Genomic DNA, 16269 nt, shown 5'->3' with positions numbered 1-16269 from the left:
GACACCTGGGATGTAGCTGAGACTCATAACTCATGTAGTTGGTACTGTATAACAGTGCCTTAAATGAGCTACTAGCACTTGTTTTAATAATAGCCTTTATTGGTGCAAAATAAAACTTAAATGGAAAAAAGTAAGAAAAAGAAACTTTATAAAACATATACTATTTTGTTTCCTTTTAATCTCATCTATTAAAAAGGAAACATAAGATCCTTCTCTCCCATTTTTAGGAGGGTGGTGCAGTTTTTTCATTTTCTTTTTAGCTACTTCTTCCATCCATTCAATTAAGACTGCCTGATTGCATCCATTTCTTTTTAAAGAGCCTTAATACATTACCAAGAGCAAATTAAGAATGGAAAAGCTAGCTACAAAACTGGTTACATTTAAATTGCCTATAGTTTTAAAAATTAATGTTTACACAGCCCACTCAAAATATCAATACAATGACAAAATATACCATGACCTACACCCCCTCCACCTGAGATCCTGATATCATTGATATGTGACCGGCCAGAGCCAGAACCAAACTCAGGTTTGGCTTCTCATTGCTCAAAAGTCAATGTTCTGGAGACAAGGTTTGGTGGAAAAAGAAAGATGTATTATTCAGGAAGCCGACAACCTGGGAAGATGGACTAGTGTCCCCAAAACCATCTCCGAGTTGCCAGTTAGGGGACAGGAGTTTGTAAAGGAAAAGTTTCAGAGGTGTGCAGTAGCGGGCTATGTGTGGAGCAGCACAGTCTGCTTCGATAATTACCTTGAAATTGGTGGTGCAGTGGTCTGGTCCGAGTCACCTTGATTGTGTAGGGAGAGCAGTTAATCTGTAGCTGCAGGTTTGAAATGTCCTGTAGTTCCTGGAATTTCTCAAGCATGTAGAAGGTTATTCTTTAAGCATTTAATCATATTATAACTTAGTCAGGCCTAGGTCATAGGTTTTTCTCAAAATGGAACTGGGGCTTCCAATATGGAGTTGCCTTCGCTAAGGCAGAAGCTCAAATACCTTTTCCTAATTCCTGAATAAGTGTTTCAGAGCCAGATTTCAGATATATGGGATGGAGCCTTGGTATCACCTTAAAAAACACTCCTCAATAAATTATTTTACTCAGCCTGGATTGAGAACCTCTGGTTTAGAACTGGAACTGAAATTGGACAAGTGGGCCTTTCTTGAAACATTTAGCACCATTTAAAATAAAGGTTACTTCCATTTCTGACTTCAAATAAATAGAATAAACAAATGAGTCCTCCTGGTATTCTCTGACTTTTAAACTAAAAAACGTCAAGTTTTGAAGGCTTAAAGTTTGAGTCAACTCCTACACACATATTGTGACAAATTCATTTGTAGTAAGGTTGGCCTCCAGTTTCCAGGCCTGTCTGCCTAGTGCTAAAGATGCCATGTTCACATCTGAAAAACTAAGTTGTTCAACAACAGTTAGTAAATATTCCCTGAGGGCAGAGCATGAGATTAAATTGTTGACCTTTCCACTGGAGGCTCGACCGGTGGTTGGAAACCAAGCTGTGCACCGAAATAAGGCTCCAAATTTCTAGGCACCAAGTCAAATCCAGCCAGGGCTGTTTTCTAGGTACCCTGCTGTCTTCCGTTGTAGCAGCTCAGGAACAGTGTAGCAGGAATGTTCTTTTCACTTTTTTCATATTTGAGAGCTCTTTCAAGGAAGCTTATGACAAATTACAACACGACAGAGACTTCATGATACAGCGAGGACTCTGACTTAGAAAGGTACAGAAATAACGTGAAACTATATGTTTTCATATCTCAGCCCGTCCCATTCTTCTTCTCCTCCCTTGGCCGCCCCTTTCTCTGCTTACAGACCATCAAGTCCTGTTCACTGGATGCCCAACTTTAATTTAGCATTGACTTTGTCGTGCCTTACAATTAGAAGTGATAGAGGCACCGTGTGCATAAGGCTGAGTGGGTGTAAATTGTTTGCACCCAACTTCTGGACAATTCATAGTTTCCCACATCATTCAATTACATCTTCATGATTCTTGTTATCTGTGTACCACAAATAACACTATTTAGTTAATGTTTTAATGTCTACTGTTAGTCAACTCATTTTGTGAAAATTTAGTTTTATTCCTAAGCAGTAGTATCCATGAAATAATGGGATTATTTGTTAGATTCATGTATTTTTTATACACATTTAAATAATTCCATTGCTATCAGTACTGTTTTTTTAAATGTTCATCCATGCACGTGAACTACCTTTTGGGAAAAATCAGGATTATCCATCATCTTGCAGACGATACTGATATGAGTTAATATTCTCTCAGGTACAATTGATAGAACACCCAATGCAACTGACTTAAGCAAACAGTGGAATACATGGCCCCAGTGAGTGGCTTGACTCAGATCTCAAATCTCGCCCCTTTGCTTAGATGCATCTTTCTGTTTGTCTCCTCTGAGGTGGCCTTATTTTCAGACTCTGTGTGTTCCCTGACATTCTTATGCTCACGTTATTATGATACTCAAGTAGGTGGAAGAGAAAGTTCAATATCCTCGTGAGTTGAACAAAGGTCCCAGAATTGAGTTTCAATTATCTGCGTTAACCTGAACTGCATCATTTGCTCAGACCTGAAGAAATTACTATGTCCATACCAGTGGGATGCATTGACTGGTGTGGCCTTAACCAGTGGGCAGTGTAGTCCATTTTCCTGTAAGCACCTAGGCTAACAGTAGGGGTAAGAGTTCATCCCAGGTATGACTAGGTTTTTGTTTTGTTTTGTTTTTTTCCACAAAAAGGAGGAATAGACACCTGTAAGGCAAAACCAACAAATATTCACCTCAAAACTATTGCATTCTCTTTCTCCTGGTTATTATGAATAACATTTATTTGTATTGTTCTTACGCATAATCTTTTGTATCCGACCCTTCCTTACCCTTTTGTATCCTCAGTCATAGAAAAATGCTTATTAATATTTTATAGAAAGATCTAGTACACTTAATGAAAGAATCTCATGTAAATTTGGAAAGCTTAAAAGGAATAGAAAACTTGGTATCCTTGAGGTTAAAACCCAAAGGAGGAAATAAAAGAAAGACCTGATTGTATTAGATCATTAATCTATCCATTTATAGCAAATATTTGAATTTTCTCCTATGATAGGTATCTCAACACATTTGGCTTATGGCTTATTAGTAATACTCTAACTGCTTTAATTATTAACAAATGCTATACTATTACACTTTTACATAGGTGATCTCATTTGAACCTTTTGCAAGGTAGATATTATCCTAATTTTACAGGTGAGAAAAGCTGAAGGTTTAGAAAGGTTAATTAACTTACACAGCTAGTAATTTACATAGCCAGTAAGTGGTAGAGATCAGATGTAAATCCAGGTCTTTCAACTCCAAAAACCAAGCACAGATGAGTAGGAATGTGGCTATAATGGTGGTAGGACTATGGTTTATTGCCAACCCATACTCTGATTTTTTTTGAAGTTTTTCCCTATAGATTGGAAACAAGCCCCTTTAACTGAGTCTGAATTTTCTAACCATCAGTAGTTAACATTTTAACCTTGGCATTTTTGAATCTAAGCAGTAAAACAACCAATAGATTCAATCAACTTATTTCTTGAGAGACTAAATCAAAATAGCTATCTGACATTGTTTAGAGTAAATTAGTATTTGACAAAATTTTCAGTTTTCAAGTCTCCAGGTTAACTTAAAAAACTCATCTGATGAAAAGTGAAGTACTCCATAACTGAACCTAAAACAATGAAAAGTAGAATCATACTGTTATCTTATAGTTAGAAAACTCTTGCAGCAATTAAACACTGCATGGTGAGCGTGTGCATGATATTTGATGCTGAGATGAGGGGGTCTTACCGTTACTTATACAGACGAGAAATGGATTGTAATAGAGGAGGCTTATGGCATAGACAGTGACGGCATGGATTGAACAGAGTCTGAAAAATAGGAGAAGAAAAAATGCATCAAAATGAAGTGTTGAAAGATAGTTTTGAAAAATATAAACTTACGAAAGAAAAGTAAAAGTGCGTCAGGAACAGTTCCTGTTCTTAGTCACTGCTCTCTAAAAGTTGTTTGAAGCATTACAGGTAAACTTCTACAGATTTAGCGCTGTTAAAACATGGTCCCTTAATTCTCTGTGTATCTTAAGGAGTGGGCCAGTTTTTTTTAGTAACATTGTTTTAATTTAGAATAAATATAAAGTGATTTTGTGGAACATTTTCATTTTAGGTTGATGATGTGCTGAGCTATTGGTATAGAGAATGAGGATGACTTTTTAGCTGAAATTATCCCTCATCAGGCATTGTAAGACACTGGAATACATTTTAAGAAATATGGTCTCAATTTAGCTACTTAAAGAAGGGAATAAAAAGACCCAAGGAGAAAACATGTTTAACTTTTCCTTTCCTTAAGAGTGAACCTTTTGCTTCTAAATTTTCAGCCTTAATCATGAGAATTTAGATTGTGAAGAATCTTGTCAAGAAAACTGTCAAGTGATTTCAGTGCTGTTATTGACTATATATTTTTCCAATCTTCATACACTCTGTTCTATTTTATTTTATTTCTGTAGAAATCACTAATTCTTTTGATTTTTCCTATCCTTTTTAAATGCATCACTGTATTTTGAGAGCCTCACCCTTCCTAAGGCTTATTAAATTGTACAAACACTATTTTACTATACATTGTAGTTGCATTTCATGGGAGATTTGTTTTAACTCTGGGTCAATATTCAACATAGTCATTATGGGCACAAACCAATTGGAATGGACATCAACCATTGTGCTGAACCAGAGTATACCTTTTGGCTGTGGTATAGCTTAGTTCACCCTTTCACTGAATCACAGCACTGTATGGTAATTTGATAACAAATAAGATGAGTGTAGAACTTACATCTTCATGATTTGCTCAAGTAAAAGTCTTTTCTTGCATGTAAGCAGATGAGTTTATTCTGAGCTACATGAAATGTATTCTTCTGGACCTCTTTTCTTTTATACATGGTGAAAAAATAATTCATTAGACAATGTAAAACTAGACAGAAAATTTATGCATCAAGCAATTTGAAAATTGAATGATGTATAATCATATAATTTCTGTTAAATATGGATTCCAGTGTTCCAGCTTTTTATTTCAGCATCTTAGATGATCTTTGAACAGGGATTCACACAGGAAAAAGAGATTTGAGAAATTACACATGATTAGTGTCACTGTTTATGAAATGTTCCATTTTTCTTTCCTCTACATAAAGACTCTGGAATCTGTGAAATCTTTATAATTCATAAAAACTTTCTTTTTCTTTTGAGTGGACATACCTTGTCTTGCAGATTTCCTGAGAAAATTAGATTAAAGTGATGTGATTTTTTTTATACGTTTAGAGTTTTGTGGGGTTTTTTAAGGATGCCAAGTTGTCTGTTTCATTTCTTAAATACGTAATGTGCACATCTCATCTGGCTTGGCCTGTATTACTCATAGTTATTGACAGTGTTCAATCAGTAATTCTCAGATCACTTTCCTTCCTCACTGTGTTGTCTTCTATATTGTAAATCTTCATTTTGTACTCCAAGAATCTTTCTTTGTTTCCAATATTTGGAGGACTGTAATTGGAATATTAGGGACTAGAGATAGCATTTATAAAGTCAGAAATAGAGGAGACTTCAAGAAGGAATTAATTGAGTTAACTTCAAGAAGGAATTAATTGAGTTAAACACACTCAAAAACTTTTTAGTACACATAGCATATGGTCCTATAAACATTGGATGAAGATATCAACTTAATCGTTTAGAGAAATATAGCTTCTAAATTAAAGAAAGATTTTAAGGAGACAAAGTTATTTGCTTTGTTATGATTTTATTTACCCTAATAAGTTTCTTTTTTCTTGTAGGTTATGACTTTTGTTCTGAAAGGCATAACTGCATGGAGAATTCTGTCTGCAGAAATCTGAATGACAGGGCCGTTTGTAGCTGTCGAGATGGTTTTAGGGCTCTTCGAGAGGACAATGCCTACTGTGAAGGTAATCCTTGTAATGATGTGTAGCTTGGCTGTATAAATTTCCTAGGATTACTGCATGCAAAATTTATTAATTTCTCAGGTCGTCAAGTTGATGGGCCCATTAAAACCAGTGAATTTAATCTGAAGCATATTAATGAGCTAAAAATAATTATCTTTCAAATTAAAGTTTTTCAGCTATCTGCTACATGTCAGGCTAATCAGTTAATATGGCTGGGTTCCTTGAATTAGGACAATGCTTCCACTGTGAAATTGCCTTCTTTTTTTCATAATTAGATATTCAGGTAGTTCACATTGACATGAGTACTGTGGCTTGCAGTTAGAATTGTAGTCAAATTTTTTCCGACAATGTTGTATAACAAAGACAGTCAATTAACAGGAACATAAAGTGCCCAGCACCATTTTTGTTTGCTACTGTCTGTAATCTCAGTGGTTGTATTCATGCTCTGTGGTATTTAGTAAATAGCTCCACTGGAGAAAATAGTTTCCTAGTTATTTTAAAAATCTTAACTAATATCCCAGGTAGTTTATTGTCTCATTGAAACAGTCCAAATACAGTGATGGGGCCCCTGGCATTCACAAATTCTGTGGCTTTGACTGTTCGGGAAGACCCTAGAAGTCCAAGAGATGTAGTAATTTATAATTTCCCCAAGGCACACATTTGAATCATTCTCATTAATTGTGTGACTAGCTAGTGGGTCTTGCAAGTAAGAACACTGATATGGTGGTATTTGGGCACTTGGACAGTTTTGGACTTACCATTTCCAGATGTCAAGAATGTGCCATCAGTCCTCAGAGATCGTGTTTAGCTACATGATGATTTACTGGCCCTTGGGAAACCAATTTCTTTTGTTTCCCTCAGGTTTCAATAGGTTTTCTCTGCCTTAAAAATTGGTATTCACTTTTTAAATTGACCTTTTTTTTCTCAGCATATTCCTTTAAATGCTTCTGATTCAGTCCTAAAGAGACCATTCTATTTTTGCCAAAAGAAAGACATATAGCTTCCCTTCCCCATTCATAAGTAGATTTAAAATTCCTCATTTTGAAAGGTTTTATATTAGAAATGAATTTAAAGTAACTTAGTAAAATAATGTATTTTTCATTAATATTTGGGATCTCTAATATGTAATAAGTTCCACTGATATTGTTAATGTGTGTAACATGAAATCACATGATATAAATTCATACAATACTTCTTTTTGAATCTTAAGATAATTATTCATATTTTGAGCTGCTTCTTTTTGTTGTTGTTAAGTATATTCACTCTTGTAATAAATAGTGAGCACCTACTGTGTACCAAGCACTTTTCTAGGCACTGGGTAGTAAATGGTGAATAAGACTGATAAGGTTCCAGTGCTCAGGAGCTAACATTCAAGGGAGAAGACAGAGAATAAGTGGGTAACTTAGAAGCAGAGAAGGTAATTTAAGGTAGTAATAAATAATAGGAAGAAAGTTAAACAGGATGATGTGATAGAAATTGATTGGGGATTAATTTAGATGAGATGGTCAAGGAAAGCCTCTGGGTTTGGGGTTGGGAGGGGATTGACATTTGAATTGAGACTTGATGATAAGGAAGTAACATGGAAAGATCTGCAACAGAGCATTCCAATTAGAAGGAATAGCAAGTAGATAGACCCTAAGTGGTAACTAGCTTGGATATTCTAGAAACAGAAAGAAGGATAATGTGATGCAGCAGATGAGTCAGTTAAGATGCAATTGGAGAGTTAGGTAGGGGCCAGGTAATGTAGGGAGACTGTAAGTATTTTAGATTCATCTAGTAGGAGAGTGGTATGTACAGACTTGCATCAAAAAAGATAGCTGTGGCTGCAAGGTGTCAGATGAACTCTGGGGTTGGATGTGGTCAGAAGAACAGAAGTGTAAACAGGAAGACCAGTTGGAAGGCTATTGCAGAAGCCTAAGCAAAGCTGTTGATGGCCTGAATTAAGAGAGTGGTAAGAGAGATAAAGAGAAGGAGCATATTTACGTATGTTTTGGAAGTAGAGCCAACAATGCTTGCAGATAATTTACTGTAGAGGAGAATTAAAGAGTGATAAATGGGAGTCAAGGTTTTGATTTTGAGCAGCACATGGATGATGTTGCCATTTATTGAGACAGGAAAGAGTTCAAGGCAAGAGGCCAGAAATTTAGATTATTTATCAATACAACCTGTTGAAAATTGATTTAATTGTAAAGACTAGATCTCTGTTTTTATCTACACATTTATCTGTAGTGCAGATTGGCAGCTGTTTTCTGTTCTGAACGGATCATACTGGAAAATGGTTTGTAAATTTCCTCATGTTGTTTATTTTTCATTTAAGGAAATAATCTTCAAAAGTTAAAATAATGGAAAAACTTGTTGGTTTATTATGGGGATCTTGAATTTTTTAGACATGAGTACTTCTAGTGTATTTTTTGTTATTCATGTTAACAGATTCTGCAGTATTCTGATCAAATTTGATTTTCTTTTTCATTTTGTTTTATTGTTGTTGCTAAGAATTTTTTATTGAAATATAATTGACTTACATATTATATTAGTTTCAGATGTACAACATAGTAATTTGATATTTGGATACATTACAAAATGATCAGCATGATAAGTCTGGTTACCATCTGTCACAATATAAAGTTATTACAGTATTATTGGCTATATTACCTATGCTTTATGTTACATCCCAAGACTTATTTATTTTATAACTGGAGGTTTGTACCTCTAAATATCCCTCACCTAGTTCACTAATCCACCAACCCCCTTCCCCTCTGGCACCCACCAGTTTGTTCTCTGTTTATGTGAGTCTGTTTCTCTTTCATTATATTTGTTCATTTGTTTTAGTGTTTTTGTTTTCTTTGGAAAAATACCCAAAAGTGGAATTGATGGATCTTATGGTAGTTCTATTTTTAATTTTTTGAGGAGCCTCCATACTGTCATCCGTAGTGACTATATCAATTTAGATTCCCACCAACAGTGCACAAGCATTCCCTTTTATCCACACCCTTGCCGACACGTTATTTGTGTTCTTTTTGATGATAGCCATTCTAACAGGTGTGAGGTGACATTTCATTGTAGTTTTGATTTGCATTTCACTGATGACTAGTGATGTTGAACGTCTTTTCATGTGCGTCTTGGTCATATGTATGTCTTCTTTAGAAAAATGTCTTCAGATCCTTTGCCCATTTTTTAATCAGGTTGTTAGTTTTCTTGATGTCATTATAAGTTCTTTGTATATTTTGGATATTAACCTCTCATTGGATATATCATTTGAAAATATCTTCTCCCATTAAGTAGGCTGCCTTTTGTTTTGTTGATAGTTTCCTTTGCTCTGCAAAAGCTTTTTAGTTTGACGCAGTCCCATTTGTATGTTTTTGCTTTTCTTTCTCTTGCCTAAGAAGACAGACCCAAAAAATTATTTCAAAGACTGATGTCAAAGAGTGTACTGCCTATGTTTTCTTCTAGGAGTTTTATGATTTCAGCTATTACATTTAAATCTTTAATCCATTTTGAGTTTATTTTTATATGGTGTGAGAAAGTAGTCAGTTTGATTCTTTTGCATGTAGCTGTCCCGTTTTCCCAACACCATGTATTGAAGAGGCTATCCTTCCCCTTTGTATATTCTTGTCTCCCTTTTCATAGATTAATTGACCACATAAGCTTGGTTTTAATTCTGGGCTTTCTCTTTTTTTTTTGACATCTTTATTGGAGTATAATTGCTTTACAATGGTGTGTTAGTTTCTGCTTTGTAACAAAGTGAATCAGTTATACATATACATATGTCCCCATATCTCTTCCCTCTTGCATCTCCCTCCCTCCCACCCTTCCTATCCCACCCCTCTTGGTGGTCACAAAGCACCGCACTGATTTCCCTGTGCTATGCGGCTGCTTCGCACTAGCTATTTATTTTACGTTTGGAAGTGTATATATGTCCATGCCACTCTCTCACTTTGTCCCAGCTTACCCTTGCTCCTCCCCATATCCTCAAGTCCATTCTCTAGTAGGTCTGTGTCTTTATACCCGTCTCGCCCCTAGGTTCTTCATGACCATTTTTTTTTTCTTTAGATTCCATATATATGTGTTAGCATGCGGTATTTGTTATTCTCTTTCTAACTTACATCACTCTGTATGACACACTCTAAGTCCATCCACCTTACTACAAATAACTCAATTTCGTTTCCTTTTATGGCTGAATAATATTCCATTGTATATATGTGCCACATCTTCTTTACCCATTTATCTCTTGATGGACACTTAGGTTGCTTCCATGTCCTGGCTATTGTAAATAGAGCTGCAGTGAACATTGTCGTACATGACTGTTTTTGAATTATGGTTTTCTCAGTGTATAGGCCCAGTAGTGAGATTGCTCGGTCGTATGGTAGTTCTATTTTTAGTTTTTTATGGAACCTCCATATTGTTCTTCATACTGGCTGTATCAATTTACATTCCCACCAACAGTACAAGAGGGTTCCTTTTTCTCCACACCCTCTCCAGCATTTATTGTTTGTGGATTTTTTGATGATGGCCATTCTGACCGCTGTGAGATGATATCTCATTGTAGTTTTGATTTACATTTCTCGAATGATTAATGATGTTGAGCATTCTTCCATGTGTTTGTTGGCAATCTGTATATCATCTTTGGAGAAATGTCTATTTAGGTCTTCTGCCCATTTTTGGATTGGGTTGTTTGTTTTTTTGATATTGAGCTGCATGAGCTGCTTGTAAATTTTGGAGATTAATCCTTTGTCAGTTGCTTCATTTGCAAATATGTGCTCCCATTCTGAGGGTTGTCTTTTGGTCTTGTTTATGCTTTCCTTTGCTGTGCAAAAGCTTTGAAGTTTCATTAGATCCCATTTGTTTATTTTTGTTTTTATCTCCATTTCTCTAGGAGGTGGACCAAAAAGGATCTTGCTGTGATTTATGTCATAGAGTGTTCTGCCTATGTTTTCCTCTAAGAGTTTGATAGTGTCTGGTCTTACATTTAGGTCTTTAATCCATTTTGAGTTTATTTTTGTGTATGGTGTTAGGGAGTGTTCTAATTTCATTCTTTTCCATGTAGCTGCCCAGTTTTCCCAGCACCACTTATTGAAGAGGTTGTCTTTTCTCCACTGTATATTCTTGCCTCCTTTAACAAAGATAATGTGACCATATGTGCGTGGGTTCATTTCTGGGCTTTCTATCCTGTTCCATTGATCTATATTTCTATTTTTGTGCCACTACCATACTGTCTTGATTACTGTCGATTTGTAGTATAGTATGAAGTCAGGGAGCCTGATTCCTCCAGCTCCGTTTTTCTTTCTCAAGATTGCTTTGGCTATTCGGGGTCTTTTGTGTTTCCATACAAATTGTGAAATTTTTTATTCTAGTTCTGTGAAAAATGCCAGTGGTAGTTTGATAGGGATTGCATTGAATCTGTAGATTGCTTTGGGTAGCAGAGTCATTTTAACAATGTTGATTCTTCCAATCCAACAACATGGTATACCTCTCCATCTATTTGTATCATCTTTAATTTCTTTCAACAGTGTCTCATAATTTTCTGTGCACAGGTTTTCTGTCTCCTTAGGTAGGTTTATTCCTAGATATTTTATTCTTTTTGTTGCAATGGTAAATGGGAGTGTTTTCTTAATTCCTCTTTCAGATTTTTCATCATTAGTGTATAGGAATGCCAGAGATTTCTGTTCATTAATTTTGTATCCTGCTACTTTATCCAGTTCATTGATTAGCTCTAGTCATTTTCTGGTAGCATCTTTAGGATTCTCTAGGTATAGTATCATGTCATCTGCAAACAGTGACATCTTTACTTCTTCTTTTCCGATTTGGATTCCTTTTATTTCTTTTTCTTCTCTGATTGCTATGGCTAAAACTTCCCAAACTATGTTAAATAATAGTGGTGAGAGTGGGCAACCTTGTCTTGTTCCTGATCTTAGTGGAAATGGTTTCAGTTTTTCACCATTGAGGACGATGTTGGCTGTGGGTTTGTCATATATGGCCTTTATTATGTTGAGGAAAGTTCTCTCTATGCCTACTTTCTGGAGGGCTTTTATCATAAATGGGTGTTGAATTTTGTGGAAAGCTTTCTCTGCAGGACTTGAGATGATCAAATGGTTTTTCTCCTTCAAATTGTTAATATGGTGTATCTCGTTGGTTGATTTGCTTATATTGAAGAATCCTTGCATTCCTGAGACAAAACCTACTTGATCATGGTGTATGATCCTTTTTTTTTTTTTTTTTTTTTTTTGCGGCATGTGGGCCCCTCACCGCTGCGACCTCTCCCGCCGTGGAGCACAGGCTCCGTACGCGCAGGCCCAGTGGCCATGGCTCACGGGCCCAGCCACTCCGTGGCATGTGGGACCCTCCTGGACCAGGGCACGAATCCGCGTCCCCTGCATCGGTAGGCAGACTCCCAACCACTGCGCCACCAGGGAAGCCCAGTGTATGATCCTTTTAATGTGCCTTTGGATTCTGTTTGCTAGTATTTTGTTGAGGAGTTTTGCATCTATGCTCATCAGTGATATTGGCCTGTAGTTTTCTTTCTTTGTGACATCTTTGTCTGGTTTTGGTATCAGGATAATGGTGGCCTCATAGAATGAGTTTGGGAGTGTTCCTCTCTCTGCTATAGTTTGGAAGAGTTTGAGAAGGATAGGTGATAGCTCTTCTCTAAATGTTTGATAGAATTTGCCTGTGAAGCCATCTGGTCCTGGGCTTTTGTTTGTTGGAAGATTTTTAATCACAGTTTCAATTTCAGTGCTTGTGATTGTTCTGTTCATATTTTCGCTTTCTTCCTGGTTCAGTCTCGGAAGCTTGTGCATTACTAAGAATTTGTCCATTTCTTCCAAGTTTTCCATCTTATTGGCATGTAGTAATCTCTCATGCTCCTTTTATTTCTGCAGTGTCAGTTGTTATTCTCCTTTTTCATTTCTAATTCTGTTGATTTGAGTCTTCTCCCTTTTTTCTTGATGAGTCTGGCTAATGGTTTATCGATTTTGTTTATCTTCTCAAAGAACCAGCTTTTAGTTTTGTTTATCTTTGCTCTTGTTTCCTTCATTTCTTTTTCATTTATTTCTGCTCAGATCTTTATGGTTTCTTTCATTCTGCTAACATTGGGGTTTTTTGTTCTTATTTCTCTAATTGCTTTAGGTGTAAGGTTAGTTTGTTTATTTGAGATGTTTCTTGTTTCTTAACGTAGGATTGTATTGCTATAAACTTCCCTCTTAGAATTGTTTTTGCTGCATCCCATTGGTGTTGGGTCATTGTGTTTTCATTGTGATTTGTTTCTAGGTATTTTTTTATTTCCTCTTTGATTTCTTCAGTGATCTCTTGGCTATTAAGTAGTGTATTGTTTAACCTCCATGTGTTTGTATTTTTTACACATTTTTTCCTATAATTGATATCTGGTCTCATGGCATTGTGGTCTGAAAAGATACTTGATATGATTTCAATTTTTGTAAATTTACTGAGGCTTGATTTGTGACCCAAGATATGACCTATCCTGGAGACTGTTCCGTGAGCACTTGAGAAGAATGTGTATTCTGTTGCTTTTGGATGGAATGTCCTATATATATCAGTTAAGTCCGTGTTGTTTAATGTGTAATTTAAAGCTTGTGTTTCCTTATTTATTTTCAATTTGGATGATCTGTCCTTTGGTGAAAGTGCGGTGTTAATGTCCCATATTATTATTGTGTTACTGTTGATTTCCTCTTTTATGGCTGTGAAAATTTGCTTTATGTCTTGTTGTACTCCTGTGTTGGGTGCATATATATTTACAATTGTTATATCTTCTTCTTGGATTGATACCCCGTAATCATTATGTAGTGTCTTTCTTTGTCTCTTGTAACATTCTTTATTTTGAAGTTTATTTTGTCTGATATGAGAATTGGGACTCCAGCTTTCTTTTGATTTCCATTTGCTTGGAATATCTTTTTCTATCACCTCACTTTCAGTCTGTATGTGTCCCTGGGTCTGAAGTGGGTCTCTTGTAGACCGCCTATATACGGGTCTTGTTTTTGTAGTCATTCAGCCAATCTGTGTCTTTTGGTTTGTGCATTTAATCCATTTACATTTAAGATAATTATTGATGTGTATGTTCCTATTATCATTTTCTTAATTGTTTTGGGTTTGTTATTGTTGGTCTTTTCCTTCTCTTGTGTTTGCTGCCTACAGAAGTTCCTTTAGCATTTGTTGTAGAGCTGGTTTGGTGGTGCTGTATTCTCTTAGCTTTTGCTTGTCTGTAAAGACTTTAATTTCTCCGTCAAATCTGAATGAGATCCTTGCTGGGTAGAGTAATCTTGGTTGTAGGTTTTTCTCCTTTATCACTTTAAATATGTCCTGCCAGTCCCTTCTGCCTTGCAGAGTTTCTGCTGAAAGATCAGCTGTTAACCTTATGGGGATTCCCTTGTGTGTTATTCGTTTTTTTTCCGTGGCTGCTTTTAATATGTTTTCTTTGTATTTAACTTTTGGTAGTTCAACTAATATGTGTCTTGGAGTGTTTCTCCTTGGATTTATCCTGTATGGGACTGTCTGTGCTTCCTGGACTCGATTAACTATATCCTTTCCCATATTAGGGAAGTTTTCAACTATAATCTCCTCAAATATTTTCTCAGTCCCTTTCTTACTCTCTTTTTCTTCTAGGACCCCTATAATTCGAATGTTGTTGCGTTTAATGTTGTCCCAGAGGTCTCTGAGACTGTCCTCATTTCTTTTCATTCTTTTTTCTTTATTCTGCTCTGCAGTAGTTATTTCCACTATTTTATCTTCCAGGTCACTTATCCATTCTTCTGCCTCAGTTATTCTGCTATTGATCCCTTCTAGAGAATTTTAAATTTCATTTATTGTGTTCTTTAGAACTGTTTGTTTGCTCTTTAGTTCTTCTAGGTCCTTTTTAAACGTTTTTTGTATTTTCTCCATTCTATTTCCAAGATTTTGGATCATCTTTACTATCATTATTGTGATCTCTTTTTCAGGTAGGCTGCCTATTTCCTCTTCATTTGTTAGGTCTGGAGGGTTTTTGCCTTGCTCCTTCATCTGCTGTGTGTTTCTCTGTGTTCTCAGTTTGCTTAAGTTACTGTGTTTGGGGTCTCCTTTTCACAGGCTGCAGGTTCGTAGTTCCCGTTGTTTTTGGTGTCTGCTCCCAGTGGCTAAGGTTGGTTCAGTGGGTTGTATAGGCTTCCTGGTGGAGAGGACTGGTGCCTGTGTTCTGGTGGATGAGGCTGGATCTTGTCTTTCTGGTGGGCAGGTCCACATTTGGTGGAGTGTTTTGGGGTGTCTCTGGCCTTATTATGATTTTAGGCAGCCTCTCTGCTAATGGATGGTGTTGTGTTCCTGTCTTGCTAGTTGTCTGGCATAGGGTGTCCAGCACTGTAGCTTGCTTCTCATTGAGTAGAGCAGGATCTTGGCGTTGAGATGGACATCTCTGGGAGATTTTCGCTGTTTGATAGTATGTGGATCTGGGAGGTCTCTTGTGGACCAGTGTCCTGAACTTGGCTCTCCCACCTCAGAAGCACAGCCCTGATGCCTGGCTGGAGCCGCAAGAGCCTGTCATCCACACAGCTCAGAATTAAAGGGAGAAAAGAAAGAAAGAAAGAAGATAAAATAAAGTAAAATAAAGTTATTAAAATAAAAATAATTATTAAAAAATTTTTTTTTAACTAATAAAAAAACAAAAATGAAATAGAGCAACCAAACCAAAAAACAAATCCACCAATGATAACTAGCTCTAAAAACTATACAAAATATAAATAAACAACAGAAAAATGGACAGACAGACCCTAGGACAAATGGTATACCCACTCACAAAAAGAGAAGAAGGGAAAAAAATATATATATTTCATTGCTCCCAAGCGCAGCCTCCTCAATTTGGGGTGATTCGTTGTCTATTCAGATATTCCACAGATGCAGGGTACATCAAGTTGATTGTGAAAATTTAATCCCCTGCTCCTGAGGCTACTGCAGGAAATTTCCCTTTATCTTCTTTGATCGCACAGCTCCTGGGGTTCAGCTTTGGATTTGGCCCCGCCTCTGTGTTTAGGTTGCCTGAGCGCGTCTGTTCTTCACTCAGATAGGACAGGGTTAAAGGAGCAGCTGATTCAGGGGCTCTGGCTCGCTCAGGGCAGGGGGATAGAGTGGTACGGATGTGGGTCCAGCCTGTGGCGGCAGAGGCCGGTGTGATGTTGCCACAGCCTGAGGCGTGCCGTGTGTTCTCCCGGGGAAGTTGTCCCTGGATTACGGGACCCTGGCAGTGGCGGGCTGCACAGGCTCCCAGGAGCGAAGGTGTGTATAGTGACCTGTGCTTGCACACAGGCTTCTT

At 36.8% G+C, this 16269-nt stretch overlaps 1 protein-coding gene across 1 annotated transcript in view; it reads left to right on the top strand.

The window, feature by feature from the left end:
• The window catches only part of NELL2 (neural EGFL like 2), a 435366-nt gene that overhangs the window by 218893 nt on the left and 200204 nt on the right, over positions 1 to 16269 (top strand). Inside the window, exon 14 of the mRNA XM_089920567.1 lies at positions 5856 to 5984. Within this exon, the coding sequence (XP_089776693.1) occupies positions 5856 to 5984 (129 nt within the window). The remainder of the gene's footprint in view (positions 1 to 5855; positions 5985 to 16269) is intronic.

Source organism: Delphinapterus leucas, chromosome 11, assembly GCF_059928025.1.
Source record: "Delphinapterus leucas isolate spDelLeu-1000000601 "Yukka" chromosome 11, BTC_Dleu_Yukka2, whole genome shotgun sequence".
NCBI classification, from domain to species: domain Eukaryota; kingdom Metazoa; phylum Chordata; class Mammalia; order Artiodactyla; family Monodontidae; genus Delphinapterus; species Delphinapterus leucas.
Note: the sequence above shows the minus strand (reverse complement) of the source record. Positions and strands in the feature narration are given on the sequence as shown.